This window comes from Etheostoma cragini, chromosome 18, assembly GCF_013103735.1.
Source record: "Etheostoma cragini isolate CJK2018 chromosome 18, CSU_Ecrag_1.0, whole genome shotgun sequence".
Lineage (NCBI taxonomy): Eukaryota > Metazoa > Chordata > Actinopteri > Perciformes > Percidae > Etheostoma > Etheostoma cragini.
Genome location: NC_048424.1, coordinates 6303380 through 6330265, shown reverse-complemented (window position 1 = coordinate 6330265; position 26886 = coordinate 6303380). Strand labels below are relative to the sequence as shown.

General features: G+C 39.0%; 1 protein-coding gene across 2 annotated transcripts in view; it reads left to right on the top strand.

Annotated features, from left to right (window-relative positions):
- rngtt (RNA guanylyltransferase and 5'-phosphatase) overlaps nucleotides 1-26886 on the top strand; it is a 98162-nt gene that overhangs the window by 36505 nt on the left and 34771 nt on the right. For both annotated transcript variants that reach the window (XM_034900177.1, XM_034900176.1), the window contains exons 12-13: nucleotides 13732-13800; nucleotides 24758-24858. In XM_034900177.1, coding sequence (XP_034756068.1) covers nucleotides 13732-13800; nucleotides 24758-24858 — 170 coding nt within the window. The remainder of the gene's footprint in view (nucleotides 1-13731; nucleotides 13801-24757; nucleotides 24859-26886) is intronic.

Here is a 26886-nt window from a genome sequence, read left to right as displayed (position 1 = left end):
ACTCATTATTATAGTATTTTAGTTTTAGTTGTCAGATAATAAGTAAATGACCACAGCACAGGCTGTAGTACTGTGCTGTTCACAGGCTCAAGACAGCAGAGCTTTTATCCTCTGAATAGCAGTTGAGCCTTTTTTCAAAGGCCTGCACTTGTGCCCTAATATCACGTCTGTGGGAGGCCGGAGTACGATAGATTTGATGTTTTGTTCGGGCCAAGATCCTTCTGAAATCTTGGCGCCAGACAATCGCAGATGATCAAAGTCTGCGGAGGGGGCTAAGTTTAAGGCAGTTCTTGTGTTGTGGTCACACGCCTTCCTCTGCCAACTCTAATATCCTGGTGTTTTTTTACTTAAAATTCTTAGTTAAGTTACCTCTGCTCTAACCCTGTGCTGTCTACCCCTCTAAGAACCTTTTTATGAAGGATCAGCCCCCACCCTTTGAGGGGCATGTTGATGAAGATACTCTAGGAATTAAGTAACTGGAATTGCGACTGATTTCTGACTGCTCTATTGTGTTATGCAGCAGCCATCTGCTCCTCATACAGTCCTTTCTCTGTTGTATGGGACATTAAAAGAGAGGAACTGGAATCTAGCTCATTAATTCAAAGCAGCACAACCCTCCACTTCATTGCATATCAACCAGAAATTCCTTTTAGGGGTATTTCAGTCACAGACTGGAGTTGTATGATGGCTTTTGTCTGTTGCTAGGCTGCTGTTTGTCATCTCAGACACTTACACATTCATGCTTCCATTTCCCACCAATTGGGGACCGTTTATTCTTTTCTCTTTCCTCCACTTGTCCAATTATCTTACAAAGACCCCTCTTTGTATTACAGAAATTGGGACATTGGGACAACCAGATAATACATTTTGGAATTTCCCTATTGTGTAGGTTGAAGGACCTGGCTGACATAATGTGTTTCGAGTAGAAAATAATTCTGAATTTAATGGCACTTCACAACTGGTGGTGGATGGTGGTGCCTGCTCTACAGTTGATTGTATTTTGCATGGGATGATATGCATCAACAATGCCAACATCAAAAACCATCAGCTGTCCAATCACAGCTTGGGGGAAAACCCTGGATTGAGTTTATCATTGCTGGAACAATCTGATGGCAGCAATGACACAGCCTTTCATATTAAAACAGTATCCTGTACAGATGCTCAGCTGGCTGGAGGGACACTATTGACGGTACATTTAGTCACATTTGTCAATGACTGTCAGCTGTTTCAGGGGTTAGAAGCGACATAATTGCCTTTTTAACCTTTTTGTTTTTAATTTATATTATGACGCAGTAAAATGCATTCATAAAAAGTAAATACATGTAACGATGCGTATTGTTAACTTTTTTTCTTTGTTTGATTTGTCTTTATACAGGCATTTAAAATCTTTTGTTGATTATATACAATACCCATAGCATCAAAATCCCATCCTCGGCTCAATACACACAAACTATTCCCCATTTATCAAACCCTTGCTTTGGTTTCTTTGTGTCTTTGTCCTGGATGTAATCGAAGTGTTGGTTCCAGACTTAAAACTAAAATGAAAAGCTGATTAAAAACTGTTTTAATGAATTCTATAGACGCTGCTGTCTGTACTATTCCTGCACATATAGCACTACATCCTTAATTATAATGCTACATTTCATTTTTTTATGAGCAAGCCTTTAAGCATGTATACCAACTGTCAAATAAGATAAATAAGCTTTTCTATCAGTTGATGTTCAATGTAGTGCACTATAATACCTTTGATATGATTTGCTAATGCTGCACATTTAATACACACAGCAGCATTATATGGCTAACATTTACAGTACACAAAGATGAAATTTCTCTCTTTTGGTACACTGGTGACACTGGTACATTGACCGAAGAATGTATTTCGCAGAGATGTTGGTATTTCATTCAGGGATTTAGAAATCTAGTTAAGACTTGGATTTCTTGTCATTTCTTTGCTCGCTAACGGCAACAGAATTGGCAATTTCCACAGAGAATCTGTTTATAAGGTAGAAATTCATATTCTTCTAAGGATTATAGAAATGAGTGTTACAGTTTTGGGGCTTCAGACATTTGACGGTGATTTTTGTCATTTCCATATAAAGTGGGCCGTACAAGTAAAAACAACCTCTTCCAACTCAAACTTGTTTTTAATGTTGCATTTATGCATGTTTCATCGGCCTATTTGTGAAAAAAAAGTAACATTTCATTTACACAACATTGATGATACGCTTACTAAGTAAGTAAGGTAGCCACACTGTGGTAGCCATCCATAGATACAGTTAAGCTTAAGGATTTACTGTGTGTTCCACATGCATGTTTAACATTAAAACATGATGTAACATCCATCCATCCATCCAACCATTTTCATCCACGGAACCAGTTTAATGGGCAACTCAATTTTATACATTGTCTAGATTCTCAATATACCCTATTATGCTATTTGACCTACTAAATTCATCATTTTTTAAAGCAGGGAACATTTTAAATTGGAGTAATTTATCAGTTCTCTAAAATGAAACCTCTGTTAGGTGTACCCTGCTTGAATAGGCCTAACATTTTCAGATCATACAGTAATTAAATGTGAGTCAGATTTAATAAAGTCACAATTGATAATATTCATAATATTAAAATTACAAAAGGAAATTAGGTGGTGTTAATTTGTCTTGCTTCTTCTCAGAATATATAATATCCCTTGCTCGTTTATCACACCTCTAAAGAAATTAAGCCTAAGATGAATCAAGATTCCCCTTAAATAAACTGGTATCTCCAATTGAACACAGGCCATCACCCGCCTCCAGTGGTCCAGATTGGAGAGAGAGTCTTCTGGTGACAGAATGTCAAACGCTCAAACCAAATCACAGCATGTACAGAAAACAAAATAGCCAAAATAATTGACTGTCTTTAGAATCTATGTAGTGAAGTTGAATAGATTTTTAGATTGCTGAAGTACATTATTGTTGGGTGCCTTTTTTGTTTACTGGGCTGTAGTTTATCTTGACTCCCAGACTGTCTAGGCATGTTCTGATTTCTATTTTCTGATTGTGTGTTCCCTTATAGTTGTACGATTCCATGCCAAGCTTGCGGTTAGGCTGAATCTTATTAAGAGACATTGCAATTAAGGTCTCAGGCTTATCGTTAATAGACTTGAAGTGTGCGTATTGTCACATCTGGTTGGGGTGTGGCCCTGAGGTATGACAGGGTTGCAGCATTAGTGCAGAGAACCAAATCTCAGAGTGTGCACTGCAACTCATGCTTCGCACGGTCTCTCCATCAATACTCTCATCAAAGGAAAACAATTGTGTAGCAGGCCTAAGTGTTGATCCCAGACAGTATATTGAGTTACTGCAGCCAACCACATAATTGCAATGACAAGACAATTTCTCTTTTCCTTACTCACCTTTCCCTCCAGTGGGCTCATTCGTCATAAGCAGACCTTAATTCATTGTAAATGTCCTCATGGTTTCTCTCTTGTTGATACACTCGTCTTGCTTTTTGTAGTGGCAAGGCCAGATGATAAAAGTAGCTCCTTAACAGCATGTCTCATTAGCTGAGTGCTGTATGTCTGCAGGTTTTCCTGTTGGTCACTGACCTCACCCCTCTGTCAGCTCTTGAGTCCGCAGAAGATGGAAAAGCAAGACCCGGGGTCTCAGTCTTTGTCTCCTTTGTGTTTGTGCTAAAATAAAATGTTCTATTGTGCTGAATCTGAGCTTGATATCCGAGTTAGTCAGTTATTCCGTGTCTGCTGTATCAACTCAGATACAAATTAAGATGTTTTTCTGTCAATTCACAAAATGCCTTTTGCTAGTAAATGACAAAACTAAAATCTTTCGTATTGACCCATAAACCTACCGTATTTTATTTGTTCTAATTTATAGCAAAAATGTGGGAATGCTTCAGCAGGGGAAGATTGATTGTTTATGTCTCACTGTATCTTACTCAGTTTATGAAATGCACTCCAAATAAAGCAGTCATCTGCCTGCACCTCTGGCCCTGGTAATACATCCATCCCCCACCGCTAGGTTGAAGAACAAGCTGCACCCACTCACAAAGGGAAACATGTTGACTGTTGTATAAGGGCTACACACAACATGGACTCGATGACTAATGTTTGTCTACCTCAGTTTGCTTTGAATTTTTTAGTTTTCTTCAAAGCCTCCGAGACATTACGTAACATCTGATGATGCACGACACTTCTATACAGTGAATGTCAGATTCACTGAGAGAGCGGGTGAAAATGTGGATGCATCGAGTGTAGCGGCTCATTTTATTCGTTCTGCTTGCTTGCTTCCCTTGTGCCTTCCAGGCTCAGAGCTAATGTACTCAATGAAAAGAACATTCAACCTCCGGGTCAGGTCAACAGGTGTTTTTCTTCAGATGATCTTTGAACTGTTGTTTTTTTCTGCTTTTGTCCATTTTTTAGTCTAACATTGAAACATGCGCTTATATTTTGTTCACACCAGCCTTGTAAGTTCATTTTGCGTCCCGTTACCTGTTAATATATCGTTAATATTTCAACTCAACATTGGCTCTACTGACTGTAATCGCTACACACATGCTGTGAACACAACATTAGTCTCTTCTCTTCTATCGGAGCTCTCCCATCAGGGAAAAGCTACACCAATGGTGATCCATGTTTGTTTTTGTTTTTTTAATCTGGAGCATCCACTCCAGAAACTTTACTTGGATGCCTACGATTTTTTGCCAAAGGTTGCCATACTCCTAGCGGCTACTCCATTGTGTGTGTGTGTGTGTGTGTGTGTGTGTGTGTGTGTGTGTGTGTGTGTGTGTGTGTGTGTGTGTGTGTGTGTGTGTGTGTGTGTGTGTGTGTGTGTGTGTGTGTGTGTGTGTGTGTGTGTGTGTGTGTGTGTGTGTGTGTGTGTGTGTGTGTGTGTGTGTGTGTGTGTGTGTGTGTGTGTGTGTGTGTTTTATAGGAGAATAAAACTGTTTTTGGACACATCTAAGCTTAAAGGCCATTTCACATGCCAGCGGTTGGCTGACTGAAATCTGAGAGTTGACATTACCAGGAGACTTCTGTGGTGCCCTGTGGACTGGAAAACATCACACTGTGTATTCTATGAATATGTTTTCACTCTTTTTCAATGAACTCTAAAGTATTGGATTAACAGTACGCTGTCTGTCCCTTGACAGAATGTCACATTTGAGAGGACATGTCATGCTGTTTGTATTCCACTCAAGTGGAATTTGTCAAGCTAGGCTAACTAGCTTTCACTCTGAAAGTGGACAAACACAAGGAAATCTGTAAATACATTTTCCAGGGTGATCAGGTCAAAGAAAATTAATCTCGAGCTGTTTTGATAATACATTAATCATTTGAGAATTGAAGTGGCATAATTAAAAATTGACATGTAAACTCCCACAGTGTCCCTTGGCCTCAGCTCAGATTATAAATTTTAGTGCAATGATTTTTTGCTCCCTCAAGTCTTTAATGTCTTGCAGCTAACTTGCTGCTAACTTTTTCTAATTTCATGGTAGGAAGTGTGAGGTACTAGTCACCCATCATGACACTTGTTCTGTGCGCCGCAGGTTCATTTTAATACCACAATTCAATTTCATGCTGTGCCCCAATATTTGTAATCTTATACCATCCCCTTATTTGGTTTAATCTTTAAAATGTTATCTTTCCCAGTCACCACAGATGAATGTGTAAAATGAACTTTTTCTGAACTGTCCGACGGTAACCTTGTTTAACTTCAGACCAGCCGGTGGTTTAGCAGCCCTGCCCATACACTCTGATGTGGACTTTTTGTTTAATAGGGAACTGCGTAATGGCTTCAGAGGACCGTTCACATTAGGCTTGAAAGGAGCCTCCAGCATCATCCCCGTGGTCTGACTGGAATATCAACCCATACACTTAAAAAATTATTGTATATATAATAGGAAAAATATAAAATCACCCTCACTTACCAGGGGGTGATAATAGACCATCACTGTTTCATGAAAGGTTGTTTTGACCACAGCTTTTAGCAACAGCAACTAAACATTTCCTTTTTTAATCACCTTTATTTCACTTCCTTGTTCATTTGTGTTTAATTGGCAACTGTTCTGCTAACCCATAAGCGTAGTTAATTAATTAATTTAAGTTTCAACTAAATGAATATTAAACTAAAACTTTGATCACAAAAAAAACTATACAGCTGTTACAATGTTGTAAGACAATACAATTTCACATTCATTGACAGTTTTAGCTCAATAAGTATATAAATCGTGATTGGTTGGCTCCATCTCCCTTCTGTAAGTACGGAAGCAAATCTTTGGTACACCTTCAGTAAAACATTCTTCTCTGTCTGATACAAGCACTTTCCAGCTCAGGGCAGAGACAGTCTCTTCTCTTACTGTGTCTTAGACCGCATAATACAGCAGCATGCTGTTGGAGCTCAAATAAAGGCTCCCTCCTTCCTTGTTGTTACCTCTTTACACGGACTCTCTGTCTGCTGTCTGTATGAACGTGACTGAATGTGTCTGAGTATGTTGGATTGGCTCGTCACCTCTTTGTGTTTGTGGTTGTCTGTTTATCTTTTCTCTCCCGGAGATGGGGCGGTGGTGTCTAACTAGCTTCAGTCCCATCATTAACACATGATGATTTAATCCAGTTTGGTTTATTTGTTTAGCATTACCTATTTTTTTGTCTCCAACGTCGCATTCCAGGCAGCTAACTCTAACCTTAACCCTAAACATAACCATTGCCGCGCTGCCTGGAAGGAGACGTTGGGGCATCAAACATCAAACACCAGTATTTGCAGCCTCAACTGTCCTAATGGCCGTGCATGGAGCTGTGACCTGAGCATAACGATTAGATTTTTAAAACGCTTAACAAAAGTAAATGAATCTAATATTATAGAGTGCAGTCATTTGGCTCTATTTTCACGATCTAAGCGCACGGCGTAAAGCGCCTGGTGCAGGTGTGTTTAGTGCATATACAAATCTACTTTTGCTAGTTTAACGGCCGAAAAAAGGTTCTGTGCGACAAGCGCTTGGTTCAGAAGGGTTGTACTTAGTGTTTTATTAAGGTGTGTTTTGTGTGTAATAAACCAATCAGGGTGCCATCTCCCATTCCCTTTCAAAGCCAGGCGCGATTGTGCACTGGCACGTTGCTATTATGATGGCGGATTTGCTAAGCAGGAAGGAGAGATTTGCCTTTGCGTGAAGTGAAAGAGCGTTTAAGACTATTTCACATTGTAATATTTTAATTTTTTTATATTTGGCATGTTTGTGTGCTGCTGCGCTTCCCTGTGTGTGGAACAGCGCATTAGTAAAACGTGCCTGGGCTTATGTACAGTGCACGCACACTATGCTTGTTAAAATATCAATTCAATTCTGCGTTTGTGACTTTAGACCAGGTTTTTGTTGGTCAATGGCGTATTCACTTTCTGCTGCCCTAAGATGGCCATACGCAAAGATTGCAGCTAAACACACCTCCCTGTATGACCAGCATGCCTATGGGCGCACAGATGGGCGCAGGTGCATTTAAACGATGTTGGCGCTGGATGGGAAATTGCCGACTGCATCAGTCTTAAACTAGCATAGACACTTGCGTTGGGCTTTGTGCCACGCCAGGTGCAAGACAGGCCCCATGGTCTCTATTATCCTTAAAATATCTTTTTCCATTAATGTTTAAAATGATTAGACAATTAATTGATAAATTGAATCATAAAATTAATCTCCAGCTGTTTTGATAATAGATTAATAATTTGAGAATTGAAATGGCATGATTAAAAATTGACATGTAAGCTCTCACAATGTCCCTTGGCCTCAGCTCAGATTATAAATTTCTATGATCATTTTTTGCTCCCTGAAGTCTTTATCGTCTTGCTGCTAACTTTTTCTAATTTCATGGTAGGAAGTGTGAGGTGCTGGTTACCCATCATGACACTTGTTCTGTTCGCCGCAGGTTCATTTTTATACCACAATTCAATTTCATGCTGTGCCCCGATATTTCTTATATCCCCTTATTTGGTTTACTCTTTAAAATGTTATCTTTTCCCAGTCACCACAAATGAATGTGTAAAATTTAATAGTTATTTTTATGAACTGTCTAACATCCATCAAAAGATAAGATGTCAGAGGACGTTAAACCTCTCCAGACGGGAACCTTGTTTAACTTCAGACCAGCCGGTGGTTTAGCAGCCCTGCCCATACACTCTGATGTGGACTTTTTCTTTAATAGGGAACTGCGTACTGGCTTCAGAGGACCATTCACATTAGACTTGAAAGGAGCCTCCAGCAACATCCCTCTGGTCTGACTGGAATATCAATCCATCCTCTCTGCCTTTGATTCAGCCCCCACACCTAAACCTCCTCAGAGCTACGAGGATGAGCAGACCACAGGAAAGCACAAAGGCTTCAGAAATGGAAAGTGCGTCATATTATTTCAAATGTGCTGATGAAAAGCTGATACAGAAAGTGAGCCACGGTACTGCTTGGTACATGAGACCATGCTCTGTTGGCTTTCTTTTAAATCAACCATAAAGTATAGACATATTATGAATACATGATACACACGTGTTGATTCATATTACTTATTGCTTTAAGAAACATACAGGCCTTTACTCTTTATCTGTTATTCAAAGTCACACCAGGAATTCATTCAAAATACAGGTCAGAAGTGTAATTTGCCCACCTGTGATGCATTACTACTAACCCCTAAGTATTTTTGTTGCCTAAACTTAACTAGTTCTCTTTCACAACGTCAACTATGTGTTAATATGCCACTGTAACTATCTGTCCAATCTGAGTTTTCTTTTTTTTTTTTTTGATTGGCTAATGAGAATTAACCTTGCTGTGTAGATGACAGACTACATGAAACAGTGAATGTGTATGGCATACTTTAATTTCTATGCTATCTGTAACATCACGTCACATATTGTTCAGCATTGTGGCCTTTTGTGAAATAGACCCAAAAATGAAACCCTGCATAGAAAAAGGTTCTGACTTCCATCACCCTGACATCTTCAGAGGAAAGACAATGCTTAGCATGTTAGCAGTTGATTTGTCCCCCTCCGAGCTCTTGCGTTGCCCCGTCGCTGCCCTGGAGTCTGCGATGAAAGCACTTAATGGGTCTTTGTTGTTTGCCTCAGCCCACACACCCCCCCTACTGTACCAGGCACAACTTTGTGTTTCCTTTCTAAAAGGTTTACCATGAAAGCAGGGTGGCTGCCCCCTTTCTGCATTATCACTCCAAGGAACTTCCCCACTGTAGGATAATGTGTGAGTGGAATTCTTCTTTCTGCTCATCTCTCCATCCAGGGTTCACTGCTCGATGAAGGTAGTGGGTGGGTGTGCTAAGATGGCAAGAGAACTGAAATGGAACTCCCAGATCTTACCGCCTACATGCCGTTCCTTCATCAAGGCACCCGTTCTTTTTAGTCTGGCTATCTGCCTTCTCCGTGTCAGCCTGATTGTCGAGCTTTGTGTGATCTGCTGTGACTCAATCATCATTCTGGAGAGCACTGATGTTGCTCTGCTTTCGTTTCAGATACAGCCGAGACCGAATGGTTTTATGTGGCTGTAGTTAAATGTACACAGCGCTCCTCTGAGGGCTGATGACTTCACTTCATCCACCCCTGAAACACATCTTTTGAGAAGCAGTGATGATTTTGCATCAAAGTATTTTGTGAAAAGGTGAAATCATCCTGCAGTAAAAATATAACAATATCTAATACAATCAGAGTGCTCTGCAGCTAGACAGCCATGCTTTTCAGAGTTTTACTAAACCACTGACAGGTTCTATTTGCTAAGGAGAGCCTAAGTGAGACCAGAAGGTCGGTTTTCTGTTGGATAAGTAAGAAAACCATTCCCAACCATATTTAGGTGTGTTTGTATCCACCTAATTTAATGTACATTTTCAATTTACGCATAGAATTGCTGGAAAGTGCAATGGAAAAAATCTCGAGATGAATGTTTGTTTTTTCGTGTGGGTTACCGTTTGTTTGTATCGTGCATGCAGGGTAACCATGTGGGTGAACAAGCAAAAACATGTAGCCTTGTGCCAACAAAGGCAGGAGAGAAGACTGCATGCTAGCAAACATGGATTTTACAATGCACGATTTATGTTTTTTTTATTTTTTTATTTTTAAATCTGCTTTATAAATGTTTTAAGAGAAATAAAATTATCTCTGGGTTTGGTAAGAAGCACTGCATGTAAACATAACTTTGTATTTTACGAGAAAACTCTTTAACATGGCACTTCAAGAAAGGAAAGTAGACCTAAAGAACCGCTGCCCACTCTGCCTGCAATTTGATTTCGCCCTGCAGCTCGGTCTTGAAACCTGCACGTTTAATTCTCCTGCTTAAGTTCACAATTGACCAAATGCCACCGAAGCGAAGCAAACCTGTTGATGCCGCTGTCGGTTTCCAAGTCACCCGGGTCGTTGGTTTGATTGGTTGAAGGACTATCCAATTGCGTACAGAGTCATTTGAACTATGCCCGCTGGTCACGCCTCTTGTGCAGAGACAATACAGAGCAGACTCCCCAAACCAATGCTCAATCTCAAATCCATTTAGCTTGACTTGGTCTGGTGATCGCCAGACTAGATAAATGTCCTACTTTGCAGCAAATATTATTTGATGTATTATACAGTTGTATCTGCTCACTTCAAAGAGATTTTTTGAGAAAGACTTAATGTGTCGTCATAGATGGTTATCCACCAAGCAGCTGAGACGGACCAGTTTGCTCTAATGCTGGAAAAAATGTGTCAAAGCCATTTTTTTACAGGAGAGCCTGCAGTGCTGCTGTGTATGAAATGGTTAACCAGCCTTTCATGAAGTGCAAATGTAGTTATGTTATATTAATGATTGTTGACGGTCTCCATATCTCATCAACACATTCCTATCTCCTAATCAACAACCACTTAAATTGACCATGCCTGCTGATTAAAATGTCAAAGGTGGACATAGATGCAGGCATTGCTAATTCAAATGTCATCATTTCATTTTACGGTCTCCTTTCATTCAGACAGGGGACAACTTACAAAATGTTAAATACAGTAGAGGCCAAAAGTCTGGACACACCTTGTCATTCAATGTGTTTCCTTTATTTTCATGACTATTTACATTGTAGATTGTCACTGAAGGCATCAAAACTATAAATGAACACATATGTAATTATGTATTTAACAAAAAGTATGAAATAATTGAAAACTTTTCTTAAATTCTAGTTTCTTTAAAGTAGCCTCCCTTTGCTCTGAGTACTGCTTTGCACACTCTTGGCATTCTCTTGATGAGCTTCACGAGGCAGTCACCTGAAATGGTTTCCCAACAGTCTTGAAGGAGTTCCCAGAGATGCTCAGCACTCGTTGGCCCTTTTGCCTTCACTCTGCGGTCCAGCTCCCCCCAAACCATCTTGATTGGGTTCAGGTCCAGTGTCTGTTGAGTCGCAGCACTCCATTACTCTCCTTTTTGATCAAATAGTCCTTGCAAAGCCTGGAGGTGTGTTTGGGGTCATTAGAATCCATCCGGTCACCTTTTCTCCGTCGCACAAAGACACGGCGTTTGGAACCAAAGATCTCAAACTTGGGCTCATCTGACCAAAGCCCAGATTTCTACTGGTCTAATGTCCATTCCTTGTGTTTCTTGGCCCAAACAATTCTCCTCTGCTTGTTGCCTCTCCTTAGCAGTGGTTTCTTAGTTGCTATTTGACCATGAAGGCCTGATTCACGCTGTCTCCTCTTAACAGTTGTTCTAGTTAGCTGCTGCTATTAACTTGCGATTTCTGAGGCTGGTGACTCAGATGAACTTATCCTCAGCAGGTTTTTTGCAACTGCACTTTGGGGCACATTAAGTAAGTTTTCGAAATTTTCCGGACCGACTGACCTTCATTTCTTAAAGTAATGATGGCCATTCATTTCTCTTTACTTAGCTGATTGGTTCTTGCCATAATATGAATTCTAACAGTTGTCCAATAGGGCTGCCGGCTGTGTATCAACCTGACTTCTGCACAACACAACTGATGGTCCCAACTCCACTAATAAGGCAAGAAATTCCACTAGTTAACCCTGATAAGGCCCAACTGTGAAGTGAAAACCATTTCAGGTGACTACCTCATGAAGCTCATTGAGAGAACACCAAGGGTTTGCAGCACTATCAAAAAAGCAAAGGGAGGATACTTTAAAGAAATTACGATGTAAGACATGTTTTCAGTTATTTCACACTTTTTGTGAAGTACATAATTCCACACATGTTCATTAATAGTTTTGATGCCTAAAGTAATAATCTACGATGTAAATAGTCATGAAAATAAAAGAAACGCATTGAATGAGAAGGTGTGTCCAAACTTTTGTCCTGTACTGTAAGTCCGCTCAAAGTTGTTCCCCTTTCAATACCTCCCTGCTTGACTAAAATACATTGCTCTCTGCTTTAATTCATCTTGGCCTGGATATGATACCTGATATGCGCTGCAGTGCACTAATGCATATGCTTTCTATTTTATTGGCCAAAGCTGTTCCCTGCCTGCCTAAAAATATTAACCATCTGTATGCATATACAGAATAGCAAAGTTCACTTGACAAGTTTTCACAGAAAGTAATTCAATAGAATCAATATTTTGCAATACTTGCACTGGGAATTGATGATCAGCAGTTATTTTGCCATCTTTGTTCAAATTTACTCTATAAAAAGCATTGAGATTCTGCTCTCTGTACTTATGCAATCATATATTTGATTTAGCATTTGGTATTACATTATAGCAAAACATTTTCCAAGGCAAATGATATGTGTTATATTGATTTCCTACCTTCCAAGCAGCAGCAGGTTTCCCTTCATACCAGTGTAGTATGGAACTAAACTCTGTTCAGAACGGTCATCCATCACAAAGAGCAGAACATAACGTACAACTTAATGCACAGTTTTATTTATGTGAAAGTGACATAGTTGAATTTACTGTGCACTGTACTGTGTGTTTCAACTCATATCTCATGTTCACTTTTGAAATTGATAGACATTCCTGAGAATCATCAACTGTGAAGAATGGAGGGGGGTGACATTTTCCTAAAATCCTGAAGTTGCCTTTAAAGCAAACCTGATTATTTTAAGCTGTAGCATGCAGGATAAATAATTTAGCCAATATTGTACTGAAGGTGGTTATGGCATTTCAAATGCTTTAGTAAAATTGTCTTATGTTGCTGTTATAAATATTTGTTATCTAGAAAGAAGAGTCAAACATGAAAGCACTCTTACATTGGGGGAACTGTTCATCTGTTTTCTATTGCAGATTGTATATTCAGCCTTATTTTAGTGCCTCTAATTCTCCCTGCTATAGTTGCCATGGCTGTTGATGTGCTCCATGATGTAGAAAATGTGCTTTTGTCATGCAGTAGCTCTGCCACGTCTCCTGGGAATTCCTCTTCTAATATGGGGCTGTAGGTTCCTTTTCTCTACTAATACCATTGGTGGTTGGTGACGTTTTAATAAAAGAGATGAAAACCACTCTTTTCAGTCTCCAGGAACTTAACGATTTGTTGCTATGCTGGTCCTCAGCTTGGGCTGTCAAGTTGCATACTAATCTTCCAGTCGTGCATTGTTGATCAAAAAGATTGGTGCATAGTTTCAGGTTTTGATGGTGTCAGGTATTGTTTGGCAGACTCCATAAATAGCTGTAGTTGACTTTATAAATCACTGTCGTGTTTTATGTGTTCCCAGCTAAAGCTTTTTGCTATCCAACTTGTCATTTATCATTTTTTCTTGGCTGAAACTGTGTCCTCTTCATTTTCTATTTTTCAGCTACTGGAAGGCAGCTTCACGTCCCAGGTCAGCCACGAAGTCGACGGGCTTATCTTCCAACCATGTGGGGTAAGATTTAATTTATTCATGACAATCTGTCATTTTTCAAAGCTGTAGCCTCTTTGCCACAGGTTGTCAGACACAGCTTTTTCTTCCACTGAGCTTCTACATAAGAATTGGGCAGCTTGTCACTAGCACCCATTTGTCACTTTCTACATCAGTCTTTCCCTCTGCTATTGTAAAGGAAACCACACTCTTACATGAATCCACATAAACAAAGGGATCTCTGTAAGAGGCTGATCAGGAATACAGTCGCACGGCATATTGTGTTAGGATGGAAACAGCTTTGTAAGAATACCATCCAATTTACTTTGTTGTTGAAACAGCAGAAAATCTATTTGATCAGTGGCCGTAATACTATTCCTCTTTCCTTCCCCTATGATGGACTCAAGGGCCCATATTCCACAGTTTAATATTTGAAATATCGTATTACTCACAACAGTTGTGCAGGAATAGAAGAGGTAGGTATTTAGATGGGATTTTTTCTCCCTGTTCCACCATGCCTTGGATTGATATAGTGAAATGTATGTGGCTCAAATAGCAATTATAGAGGACATCAACCAAATGGAGACATTTCTGTCCCTGGTGGGGACGGGGATATATATATATATATATATATATATATATATATATATATATATATATATATATATATATATAAAATTAATTGTGTTTAATGAAATCAATGGTACTAAACTTGAGCATGTTTTTCTCCCATCCCGGTATGCTGTGTAGACTAGCCATTTGGCACGTGGACGAAAAAATTTTTTTTGAACCCAACTCTGGGGGCAACCGGCAATCTTGCTAGGCTTCCGATGTAGCTAGCTGATATTTGGAACAAGACGTCCTCCTTTGTGCGCAGGTCATTGTTAACTGTCTGAGTCAATACTTTTTCTAGTTGTTTTAGGTCCAGATGACATTTTGGCTATTCACTATAAAAATATATCTACAAATGAATGCTGATAAATAAATAAAAAGCTTAATCTTCATCAGACTATAGCCGATGGGTCCCAAGATTACATTTTGGCCATTGCATTCTCCCTCTGTGCTCTCAATGCAGACTGTTTACCTGCACGCAACATGAATGGTCAATACTACTCCAACCACAAACAGAAACCAGAACACTTTTGATACAAATATTGTGTCCTGTTGCCCACAGAGTCTGTATTCAAATACATGTTTTTAGAGATTACTTTGGAATGCTAATTAGATGTAGTTCCCTTATTTCCACAGTTGATTTTTAATTTATAAAACTGTAGGGGGAAATTGTGCAGCTCAGTGAAAGAGATACTAATTATGTTAAAAAAAAGGGGTGCAATGATTAGTTTCTTTTTTAGCTGCACCTTAGCAGGATTTGAGCAAGAGATGCTTTAGAGAATATTTTTAGGAGATTGTATTGAATTTCCAAAGTATACACAATCCTGACCATATAATTGTTTTAGATTAAGAGCGCTAGGGTTGATGCAGCCAGCTATTGATTTATTGTCCTTTGTACCGTCAGTGAATTTGATGGATCAAATCCAGTGAAAGGTGTTAAAAGCACTTTGGCGCTCTGGGCATAAGGATTTGGCATTTATTGAACCGGCTGAGGAAATTGCAACACTATCATCCCTATCCCACTCATGGATTAGGAATATACGGTTAACCAGGGTTTGTGATTTGTTTTGGCAGGTGCTTTTGAAATGATTGCTGTTCAACAAAAAGGAATAGAAAGCCGGGAGGATGTGCAAATGTGCTGTCAAAAGGAAAACTGATTGCGTGGACAGGCCGTCATTTAGACAAATCCATTCTGTTAACAGGTTGTTTTTTTCTCACCCCTTTTTTGTATAATTCTCGCCTTTTGAATTGTATGGAAGTCCTTCCGCGGAGCTGCAAGTCTTTGTATGATATACAGCTCATTTTAGAAATTACCACCGTAGATGTAGTTCTTCCATGTGTCCCATTAAAGCTGTTGTGCTCAGTCTGATTAGTCAATCTGTGAGCAAATCACTGTTCATTAAGATTTTTTATAGCACTTAATGAATTTGCCATAAGGAAATCTCTCCAAACTCTTGAAGGTCAGCAGCTGGTTCCCATCTGCAAAGTCGCTCAAACAAATAGGCCGGGTCGGAAAAACTGACAAGTCCATTGTAGCTAAATGTAATGATGCAAATAGCCTGCCATCTGATGCGACATTACAAAAGAAGATAATATGCAACTCTGTCTGGCTTTACTTTATTATTACAGCATCTACATTAAACAATAAAATGTCTTTCTTAGAAGTGTTTATTAGATTTATTCACATGCGTTTGATTCACACTCAGCTAATGAGAACAGCAGTGTGACCTGGGTGTCATCACGACAGCCTCTGCATGCACTTAAAACAAGCAGCAGAGACACATTTAAATAACAACAGGTTTGGTGATAGCAAGGTGACAGACTGCAGTTACTGTTTGTATGTCTTTTAAATAGTTTGTGCTAGCGAGTCGCATAAAATGGTGAAGCTATGACATTAGGCTAGCAACTAGTCTAATGTCATGGCTTCACCATTTTGATGCGACTCCCTAACAAGTCCTCTTCCAACTGCATGTGTTTGCATTTTAAAAAATCCTGTCCATGTTGCCGTGTTTAGTTTTTGTTTATGTGCTGTCTTAACGGAAAACAGTAGCACAGGGAAAGCAGCATTCTGCATCTACATCCACACAGTATTATTAGGAATAGTAATAGAAAACCTAACCTAATGCTGAAGGAGATTGTGGGATGTGATGGTCAAATACAATCTGTACAGCATGATAGCAAACAGCACTGAAAGTATTTTCCAAGAGGTTATTAAATATTTACAGGCGAAGACTTAAGGATATTGGCCAGAGGCAGATAAGGGGGTGAGGGGCAATGCTGCCTTTTGGTACATTTTCAGTTGAACTTTCTCTTTTTTGACCTTTAGCTCGTGTTATTGGATTATTGATTGACACTGTGGCTGTTGTTTGAGATCCCTTTGATTTGCCAATCTATGTAAATAACCCATTATTTGTGAAGGATGCTGGGTTGTGTGGGGGAGCTTCTAAATCCACCTCCTAGAGTGACAAACTGATGCTCTCTATGTGGAAGCACATTCTCCTACGGGGCAGTTCCATTGTGTTTCCTGCTTCACTAACAAATGGTTATTTACTTTAATTTACTCAAATACATGAATTGTTAAAGAACAGAGAGACTCTCTGAAGGCCACTTTTCATGTTTATTATACCCACCACAGAGCGTTGTTCCTGCCTGACTAATGACAGCGCTGTGAGCCTAGCGCTCAATCACGCTGAACGATGGTAGAAGAGATTGTACCAGCATCTGGTTCAAATGTATTTTGGCCAACTTTGAGGGCTGTTTTCGGCATTAACTTTACAACACTTTTTGTCAAGGAGTTGTTTTAAAATATTGCATTGATGAAAAAGTTCTAGCAGTGTGGCTCCGTCATTGTTAGTTTTTGGTCCAGATTGAATTGTCTCAACTATTGGATGGATTATCATGAGTTGAGACATTCCTGTTCCCCTCGGGATGAATTGTAATTAATTAGGTGAGCACTTTGGAAGAGCTATGTATCATTATTTTCAACAGGTTAGTTTTGCTTTTAGAGGGAAAGAAGAACACACTTTGTGACGAAGAGAACGGTGTTGTCAGATATGTACTCAAATTACAGTTTAGATATTGGAGTCAGTAAGAGGACAGCAACAGCACCCTCCCTAGGGTGTGAAATTCCCTCTCACTCATTACAGAATATAGTTTTAGATTTTTGCTTTAGGACAATAACCGTTGGTCAATTTTAGCCTCAAACTAAATAATTTAAATTTAAATTTACAAGCACATAACTTGTTTATTAAAAGCCTATTCTCTGCAGTTCACAGCTACAGAATGATTAGTTTACATTTTTTCATCATCAACAGCCCTCTCAACAACCATCAATGTTTTCATGGGGCCGATAACACAGCCTCACATTGCGATTGTTTTCCAAAATCATTGATATGATCAGTCTCTACACCAGTCAGTGCAATGTTAATCTCTCCCTGTGTAAATAGGATTAGGGTTGTCTCTGGATTAATCTCAGCAGGGTCTTGTTGCTGTGTTGGTTCATTAATATTCGCACAAAGGTTGTTACCACTGCAGCCCGTAGTCACTGGGTGTGTTATCTCGCCCAACACACGGTGTCCTTGGAATATGTTTCTTTGTTAAGGGAACATTGGGAAGATTTAAAATTTGCAAAAGAACTATTGCCACAGATTGTATAATTGCTTATGGGAGAGCACTCCAGGTGATAATCTCTGTACAAAGAATATAAAGAATACTTTAAAAAAAAATCTAAAATAATTTCCTCTTCACTCAGAAATCTGTACAGGCAGTTATTCCTATGATTGAAGTAAGTGAAGCCTTTGATTTATATTGTTAAATATGATCCGCGACAGATATGTGAGTTTAGGAGGATTCGTTATTGACTATTGTGCATTTTCTCTTTCATGATTGAATCAGTGTAATCATTTCATCTGGGCTTTGCTATTCCTCACTTTATCTGTCTGTCATAACTTCACACTGAGGGAGCTTTTCTCTGGGGAACAGATTTAGTGGACTTGTCCAGCCTTTTTCTATAATTTGCAGCACGCTTAAACAATAAGTCTGCCTTGGAGCAAAGAGCTGTTAATGAAATGAGACTAGAAAAAAACACCAATCAAAGGACTTATCTTGAAGCAAGCAAGCTGCTTTTTTTTTGTTATAAGAAGTATGTTTCTTTTATTCGTTTATTATGGCTGCCTTCTATCATTTTTATTTTCACTACATCTATTATTAAAGTATTTGCTAAATACAATCGGCCTTGTGATTGTAAGCAGACACTCAAATATGTTTGAATAATTGTGCTGCCGTTATTGCCTGGGTTTGTTATACATCTCCTATCACTGCCAGATAATTAATTTAAAGCTAATACTGGTCTTAAAATGTTTGTGTGTAATAGCCATGATTAACTTCTACTCATTTCCCACAACAGGAGTGACAATGAGGTACAATATGTACAGTATATCCATGTAAAGGCAATCGTATCTTAGAAACTCCGAAGCAAATTGTATCCATGGCAACGTTTAGCTACAGTACGTTATATTTTGTAAGTTTGTACTAATGTACTAATAATTAGATAAATGCATGATAATAATATTAGTTTTTTAAGTTTTAAGTAATAGTAGCAGTGTTCCGCCGGGGAAGTCGATACATATTTTGTATTCAATATTATGTTATCATTTCTTTTCTGAGCTCGCTGATCTCAAAGAAACACCACCTCTGAACTGTGATTACAGGATGAACTCTGCTTTACTCACAGATTGTGGCCGCAAACTTGTTCATTTGCGGCATTTTCTTAGTAAATCTGACCCTATTATTATATATTACTATTATATTTTATATATTATGCGCGTCCAATTTTCTTTTCTTTGAAATGTTTGTGGTTGAGTTTAGACCCGCAAGCAATTATTACATTTTAAACCTCAAAGGATTGTTGAATTGGTTATATACCTTTTTTATTTTATTTTTTTAGAAAATTAACCATCTGACCATGTATTTTCTACTTGGAGTATTTATTGGGCTGTACAAAGAGCTCCACTTAGTATTTTGGTTAAGTGTTTTCCTCAACCTCATCCAAGGCGACATGACATGACCACAACACTAACAATGCTTGGACAAGCATTGTTAGTGTTGCGGTTTTCTCGTCAATTCTATCTATTTAAAAAATGCAGTTCCTAGGGGAAGTTAGAAAGTCTTAGGCGGCAGTTTTGTGGACTACTTCAAATTTGTATCTTTGTCTCTAAAAAAGTTTTAATTTGACTAGAAATAGAAAACTGCAAAGTCAGCCAAGCTGCTCTCGCACAGTCTTGTTGCCGGTGATACCTGCAGTCTCGTCATGCTGGTCATTTTAAAAGAGTTTGATTCATTCAGAATTATTGAACGAGAAGAAAGAAGAAAATGGAGTCCAGGGAACAGAAAATAGGACTATCAGATATAAGGCACTGAGAGAGTTGCAGGTAAGAAATGGTAGATGGAGAAGTCTAAAAAGGTTAACGTTTAAAAAGGTCTCAAATTTGAAATTTCAGTCTTAAGTTTTAAGTAATTTTTGGGCTTTTGTTAGAGCTTGCACCATTTGTGGTGTGACTATCAAGTTATCCATTACCAGACAGATGTTTTTAGCATATTTCCCAATTACAGTTCAAGTAATTGATTTATAATATAGTAATTGCAGTCATTTGTTTTGGCCTTAATGTTCTACCATTTGTAATTGCAGAACCAATTCAGTTTCTTTCTTTCTTTTCTTTTGCTTTCACACTGTGCATCTCCCTCGGTTTTTCCTCCCCTCAGTCTGACTTTTGCTGAATTTCTAGCTTGAAACAGCAGGCAGTTGATGTGCAATGGAACATCATTACAAAAAAATGATTTTGATAGATGGGAGAAGTGTTCTTGAATGCAAGATTGGGTTTGAAGATCTGTTTTCCACTCTAATAATAAAGCTCTTGTTTTATAAATGCAGTCACTTATTGACAAGGCGAACAATAGTAATAAAAGCGCGAGTGCAACTGGCAGCACTCTTTCATTTAGGAAGGACTTTGAAGGTAGCCTCTTTATTTAATCTGTAGTTGATTGGCGTTTTATGATGTTGTTGGCTCTGTCGGTCTATCTCTGCCGGCTGGAATAAAGCAAATTTTTGATTGAAAATGTTGCTCAAGCATTTTAGCAAGGCTCAACAGATCGGGGGTGGTGTGGTTTCTGGGGCTGACTATTCATTCCATAATAGAGGTTTACATGTACTGTTGTTGTTGTTTTTACCACAGCGCAAACACGTAAACCGTGCAAACGTTTTGCCTATAGAGTTAACTCTTTAGAGATTTGTATCTGCCTTTCACTTAGCTCAATTATGAAGTAATTTGATTATAAACTGTGGAGGACTTAACGACTAGATGCATGTAGATATTTAATTTTCAATTAGAGCTACATAAGCTGAATAAGTAATTTCACAAGAAGTTATTCTCATTGCTGTGCAGTAGATCATAAATAACTGCATTGAAGAATGTTCCTTTCTACACCCACGTTTTGGGAAGAAAAGATGTACTTTGTTGAGGTTCTTCAAAAGACGTTCCCGCTCTCTAGCTAACTGCGGTGAATAGCTTTTGTGGAGTGTGCTGGTTTCAAAGGCACATGAAGGCCGCCTCTCACACGGAGAGCTCCACTGCGGACAAAGCAGAACAACACCCCACACACGTGTTCCCTTCACTTTACACCTAAATCAACAAAGTCGACCTGCCCTTGAGTCTACCATTTACATGAGTATAATTTTCTAACTTTGAAATCAGAACAGGATTTAATTTTCATAATGATGCACATGCAGTACCATATAGTATAGTCAAAATGAGATCACAATTAGTTATTCACCTCATTGTCAATATGTTTATAATGTATTTTAAGAGTTGTTTTTTAATAAAAGGAAGAAAAAAGGTACTTTAATATCAGAAAATGCTACTTTTAGTCACAGCTGGCTGGAGGGTGTTACACTGTAGGAAACAAAAGACAAAGTTGCACTGTAGCCTACGTGTCAGTGGGCAGAAAGCGTGTTATAAGTGTTAAAGAGGAAGGACCACACCAGCATCTTGGACAAGGTGACATTTAGAGGTATGTTTATTTAGTTATCTAACCTGCAAACTGAAATTAGCACTACCATTTTTTCCAAGTGAATGTATGTTTAGTCGCTCATTAAACCAGTTAAGTTACAGGACAAGATGTGTGTTCATGTTTGATAAGGAGATTTTATTAGGTTAGGTTATTTATTAAGTTATTAAGTTATTGTGGGTTGAGGTTTATGGGCTGTTGTGTTTTGTAGCAAGCTGCTGCCTGTCTCAGTTTGACCATCTGCTCTGCCTTAGCTTTGGTAAAGAAAGTGGCTTGGGCAAATAAAGTATAGTTACCCCCAATTTCCACCGGATGCCTAACGGCTGCGGATCGGCTCCGTGCTCCGCTGTCTGTCATCACCCACCAGGTCCGGATTTGTTGCAGAACGGTTGCAGCCATGACTGATAGCTCAAGTCACGAGGACCCACTAGATCTCGCAAATTCATGTAGAATAGAACCACAAAAACAACAACGGTTTGTTTCCATCCAGAGGAATAGAAAGGAAACAACTCTGTGCTGTTTTCAAGGTGTAGTGCAGGGAGCTATGATCCACCGTGGGCACGGTCTTTTTATTTTGAGAATTAACCAGATTTTTTTTTCGTTTCTGTGCTCGACTTCCTGTCCCGCACTATATGCCGTGTGCTGATCTGTGCGGAGCTCTCCGGCATCCGGCAAAAATAGAAGCTCTGCGTATTTTCTCCGGAGGGCTGGGGATCGTCGGAGCTGGGACGGAGTCGGAACGTAGCCGTTCTGCAGTCAGTGGAAATATACACATTGACTTTAATGGAAACCTAATGACTCCGCCGCTGTTCCAAAGTGGATCCGCAGCCGTTGCGCATCCAATGGAAATTGAGGATTATAGTTATGGCTATTTATGGCTCATGGTAAACAAATAAAGCACTTGGTTAGGAAAGGGACAAAGGCTGTGAACTCTGTTCTTCAACTTAATAGTCGAATGTGCTACATACCCGTCAACAGTTCCCACCAGTACAAACGTAAGTCATCATTATGCTTCAAACAAAGTGCTTATTGGAGAATCTGGCAGCATCTGAAACCCCATTTCCGACATCAGCAATTGCAGAGGGCTTCGGCGGAAAATATTTTTGAAAACAGTTGATAAAATTCACTTAACGCAGTAATTGGCTAGGTGTTAAGAAGTGAAAGTGAGGCAGGGTTAGAACTCTTTTCTCACACTCCCTTTAATAAGTGTTTATGCAACAATTGTAATTCTGTCACTTCTCCTGAGTTCAACCGAGTGTAGTTTGGCTTTGCCAGACCCTCATCAAAGCGTGCTGAATGAGGGTCTGGCTACTCCACATAGCATTTGTGGATGGGAGGATAACGTGTTTTGGTTTAATGGAATTTCTTTAAACCAATCAGAATCATCATGGGCAGTGCTAAACTCAACACAGAGCCGCTGCAAAAATAGTTGTGAGAGAGAGCTCAGATTGGACAGATAGTCCAGCTAGCTGTCTGGATTTACCCTAAAGAGATCTGAGGAGCAGTCAACAATAGTCCTCATAAATCCATTGGAGTTTACAATTCCAACACAAAGAAAGTGGAAGGAAACAGAAAATACATGCATCCGGCGGAAATTCCTGCAGCACCGGAGCAATCCCGGAAGTGGAACGCGAAGGATATACGGAGTGCAACGCCATGAATTCCTTCAAGGGCAGACTGTCTAAATGTGTGTAACATTATACCCATTTGTATACATTATTGTATCACATCTACAAAGACAAGCCGGAGACGGTGTTCTTGAAAAAATATCGGGAAGCAGGGAAGCTAGGTCTTTTGGCTTCACCATCAAGTTGGGTCATTTGGAGCAACTATAAACATTTATTTATTAATATATATATAATATATAAGCAACCTACTTGGTTCCAAGCATACAAAACCCATTACCCATCAGTGTAATTTCTGGGTTACAGGGCTTGACATTGAATTGACTGAAAACCATTAGACAACTACACGATTTTAATGCTATTCACCAAATCGAATAGCTTGCCACACTCAAACACCAGGCCTTTGTGGAGGTGTAGGGTAGTGTGTTGATGTCAAGTAGTGGATTGTTCCTTACTTCCCATAATTATTTAAGGTTTTTCTTTAAAGTCTTGCCATAGGATCATACATAAGCAGAGCCAGGAACCCTTTTTTTGGTCATCTGCTGTGACATTGCAGGTTCTCCTGAGGAATTCTGTGTGTTTTCCACACATTTCCCTGGAGTAGACTTCTGTTACTGGGCAACCTGACACTGACAGCGTCTGGTCATCTGTTACCGCCTCCACGCGTCAAGCCTTTACATTTCTCATGTTCCACTGCACTTGTTTCATGTCTACTTTAAATGTCAGCCACGCATAAGTAATCAAAGTTATGTAGGAAAGCATGTTGTTTGGTTATGTGTCATATGCTGCTACGCATTGAGACACAGCAGTTATGTGACAAATTTAATCATGTTGAATCATAATTTATGAGCCAGTAATGTATTTACACATCTATTTTTGTGATCCCACTGTGCAATTTGCTTATAATTATTTTCATTTTAAATGTAGAGTGCTTGAACAAATTCTTTAATAAGCTCTTCTTTTTTTGAATTTCTTGACGTTGTTGATACCCAGAGACTAATGGAACCTAATTTGTTTAAGGGTTGTCAGCTCACAGCTCTCACTGTGACTGTTACATTAAAAACTCACAAATCTGCACCGGGTTGCCTATTACTCACAGTCTCATCTTTGGTCCAAGAAAGCAGCTATCACCCTCATGTTGTCCACAGGGCCAAATAGACCCGTTTTCCTATATCAATGTTCTTTTTAATTACCCAAAATAACATGATTGATTCCACACAACACTCTTTGGCAAGTACAAATCTCTACTTTCATTAATTTTGGGTTCTCTTATTCAATTTTACAGCATTTGAAAAAAAAAAATGTTAGTGGTTTTGAAATAGTACTGAGTAAAAGTTGACATATTCCAGTCTGTGATTATCCATCAACATACATTCCTTTAATTTTAGTCTATATAATTCTTAATTTCATTTTTTTAACCTAATTCAAACATTAGGTATAAATTCCTATAAAGTAACTGAGAAATTACAATTAATAAGTTAGTGTTGAAAATGTCAAAAAGACTTGAAGTGTCAAAAGTGTCAAGTGTTCAAAAAAGGGACAAATATGTAAGAAAAAGTTAAAAACCATGATAAAAAGCATTGATTTTTAATTTTGGCAGGAAGACAAAACAAGAGTTAATATGTCTTTTTACCTAACAAATCTACGTTATTAACTTTTTGGGAATTGGGTTTTACTTCCAGAAATACAAGGCTGGGAGGTGTGATGACATCCTCAAGTGGAAGCCCCCCAATCTCAACTCTGTGGACTTTCGCCTCAAGATCACCAAAGTCGGGGGAGAAGGGTAAGTCACTGTTGCCAGGGAAACGCTCTGCCTGACAAGTCTAATAGCACCTATCAGTTTGTGACACACTGGAGTATTTCACACACACACGTGTACAGTTGCTATGTGTGTTGGTGTCAAAGGCAATGCTTCAATCGTTTCTTTACTGTTCCATCCCATCTCACATTTCTTTTTGCCCTAGGGGTTCAATTCCTGTTACAGTACCATTACTACAGCGTGCAAACGTTCATTCCTTTCCCCATCATCTCCTACATGTACTTTTGTCTCCAGTTCCATTTTTCTGTATGTGCCTATAGGTGCCAAGAAGAACACTACTGTCATTTCCTTTTTCACTTGTTTTATGTTTATCTTCCTCCGCTAGATAAATTATTCAGCTCCACTGGTGCTCATCCTCCCGTAGCCCTCACCCCTGTTAACATTAGAAACATTAAAACAAGTCCATAACTAGAAAAAACAAACATTTTCTGGAGGTCATTACAACCTGAAGATTGTATTTGAAATACTAACTAGTTGCAAGTAGTCTAGCTTACCAGACGTATTCAGTGTTTCCGCTATAGGCATTTAGCAGCAAGGCACCACCGCTTCTTCAGCTGTTAATGAAAAGTCATAAAGTCATAATTACACAAATATACAGAGCGGTCTACCTAACTGGAGCTCTCTTCCCTCATACGATTGTGTCCAACTTGAACAATGACCCCTCTGCAGGACGCCTATACACCCTAATAGATTTAAGAATTCCAGGTTAGTGGGGGTGCATACATCAAAAACGTTTCAATTTGTTGCTAAACTGTAAGCCTATGTTAAATGAGCGGTAACGTTAAGAACCTGTTTCAGGTATGGTATCCTAAGGTACCATGTATTTTGCTGGATTTTCCTAAGCGGAGGTCCCTAGCAAATAAGCCCACTGACAGCGATGTTGTTGGTTATATTTTGCCAAAATGTAGTGTTAGTAATGACAGTAGTAGTGGTCATAGTGAGTGATAATGTGATGTGAGATGCACATTGCAAAATGTGTTTTGTATCTGGAGTTATTCATTATTCATTAGCTAGGTGTGATATCTGTAAGGCTGAACAGACTCACAGTTTGGGAAAGCTGAAAGATTCTTGCTGAGAGAAAGGACACTTTATCCTGGAATATAATTGTAAAACATGTGATGTTTTTGAGAAACTTTTGCAAATAAAGAAAACTGCTAAGGTATTCACATAGGTTACGTTACTGTTGACAACTTTGCAAAGTGTTCATAGTGCCCAGAAGATAATGCCTAATAACTTTAATGATCCCCTGACTTTTCCACCAGCCCCACCCCATTTCAAAGTAGTTTTTACTAATCTAGTAAAATATTGCAGCTTCTGGATTGATTTTCACAATGTTGTCTCCAGAGGATGAATCCTAATGAAGTTGGTCTTTCCCTTTCTTTTCATATTAGCGCCACCATGTGGTTGACATTTAAGATATTGACAGATGTCTTGAGAACTATTGGATGGATTGTCATGAAATTTGGTACAGGTTAAATACATTTTTTTTTAAATACTTTGGTTTATGACCAAATACTTGAGGAAAAATAAAACTTGTCGTTAGATGAAGGCTAACAATATTCCCATCAGCCTCTGCTACACTTTGTGTTTGATGCTAATTAGCAAATGCTAGCAATGTTAAAGACGAACATGTTACCTTGTAAGCATCAGCATGCCATGTAAGCATTGTAATTGTTAGCATGTTTGCGTGCTGACATTCACTTTTATCTCAAAGCACCACACTGTGCCTAGGTGCAGTCTTTTTTCGGTGCAAAGGTTTTTTTTCTGTCAGCACAATGCACCTATCTTAGCTCTGTGGGCTTTTTTTTCAGATCAGTCTTTAAGTATTGTCTGAGTGTGAGCAAACCAACTCATAGCAGTGAGCTTTCTGGTCATGCTGCTTTTTTCTCTGAGAGCCAGGTGACCTGTGTGACCTATAGTGTGTTCCAAATCGCGCACTTCTGTACTAAATACTAACTTTTTGAGTACACTTCGTTCACATTGTTCGAAGTG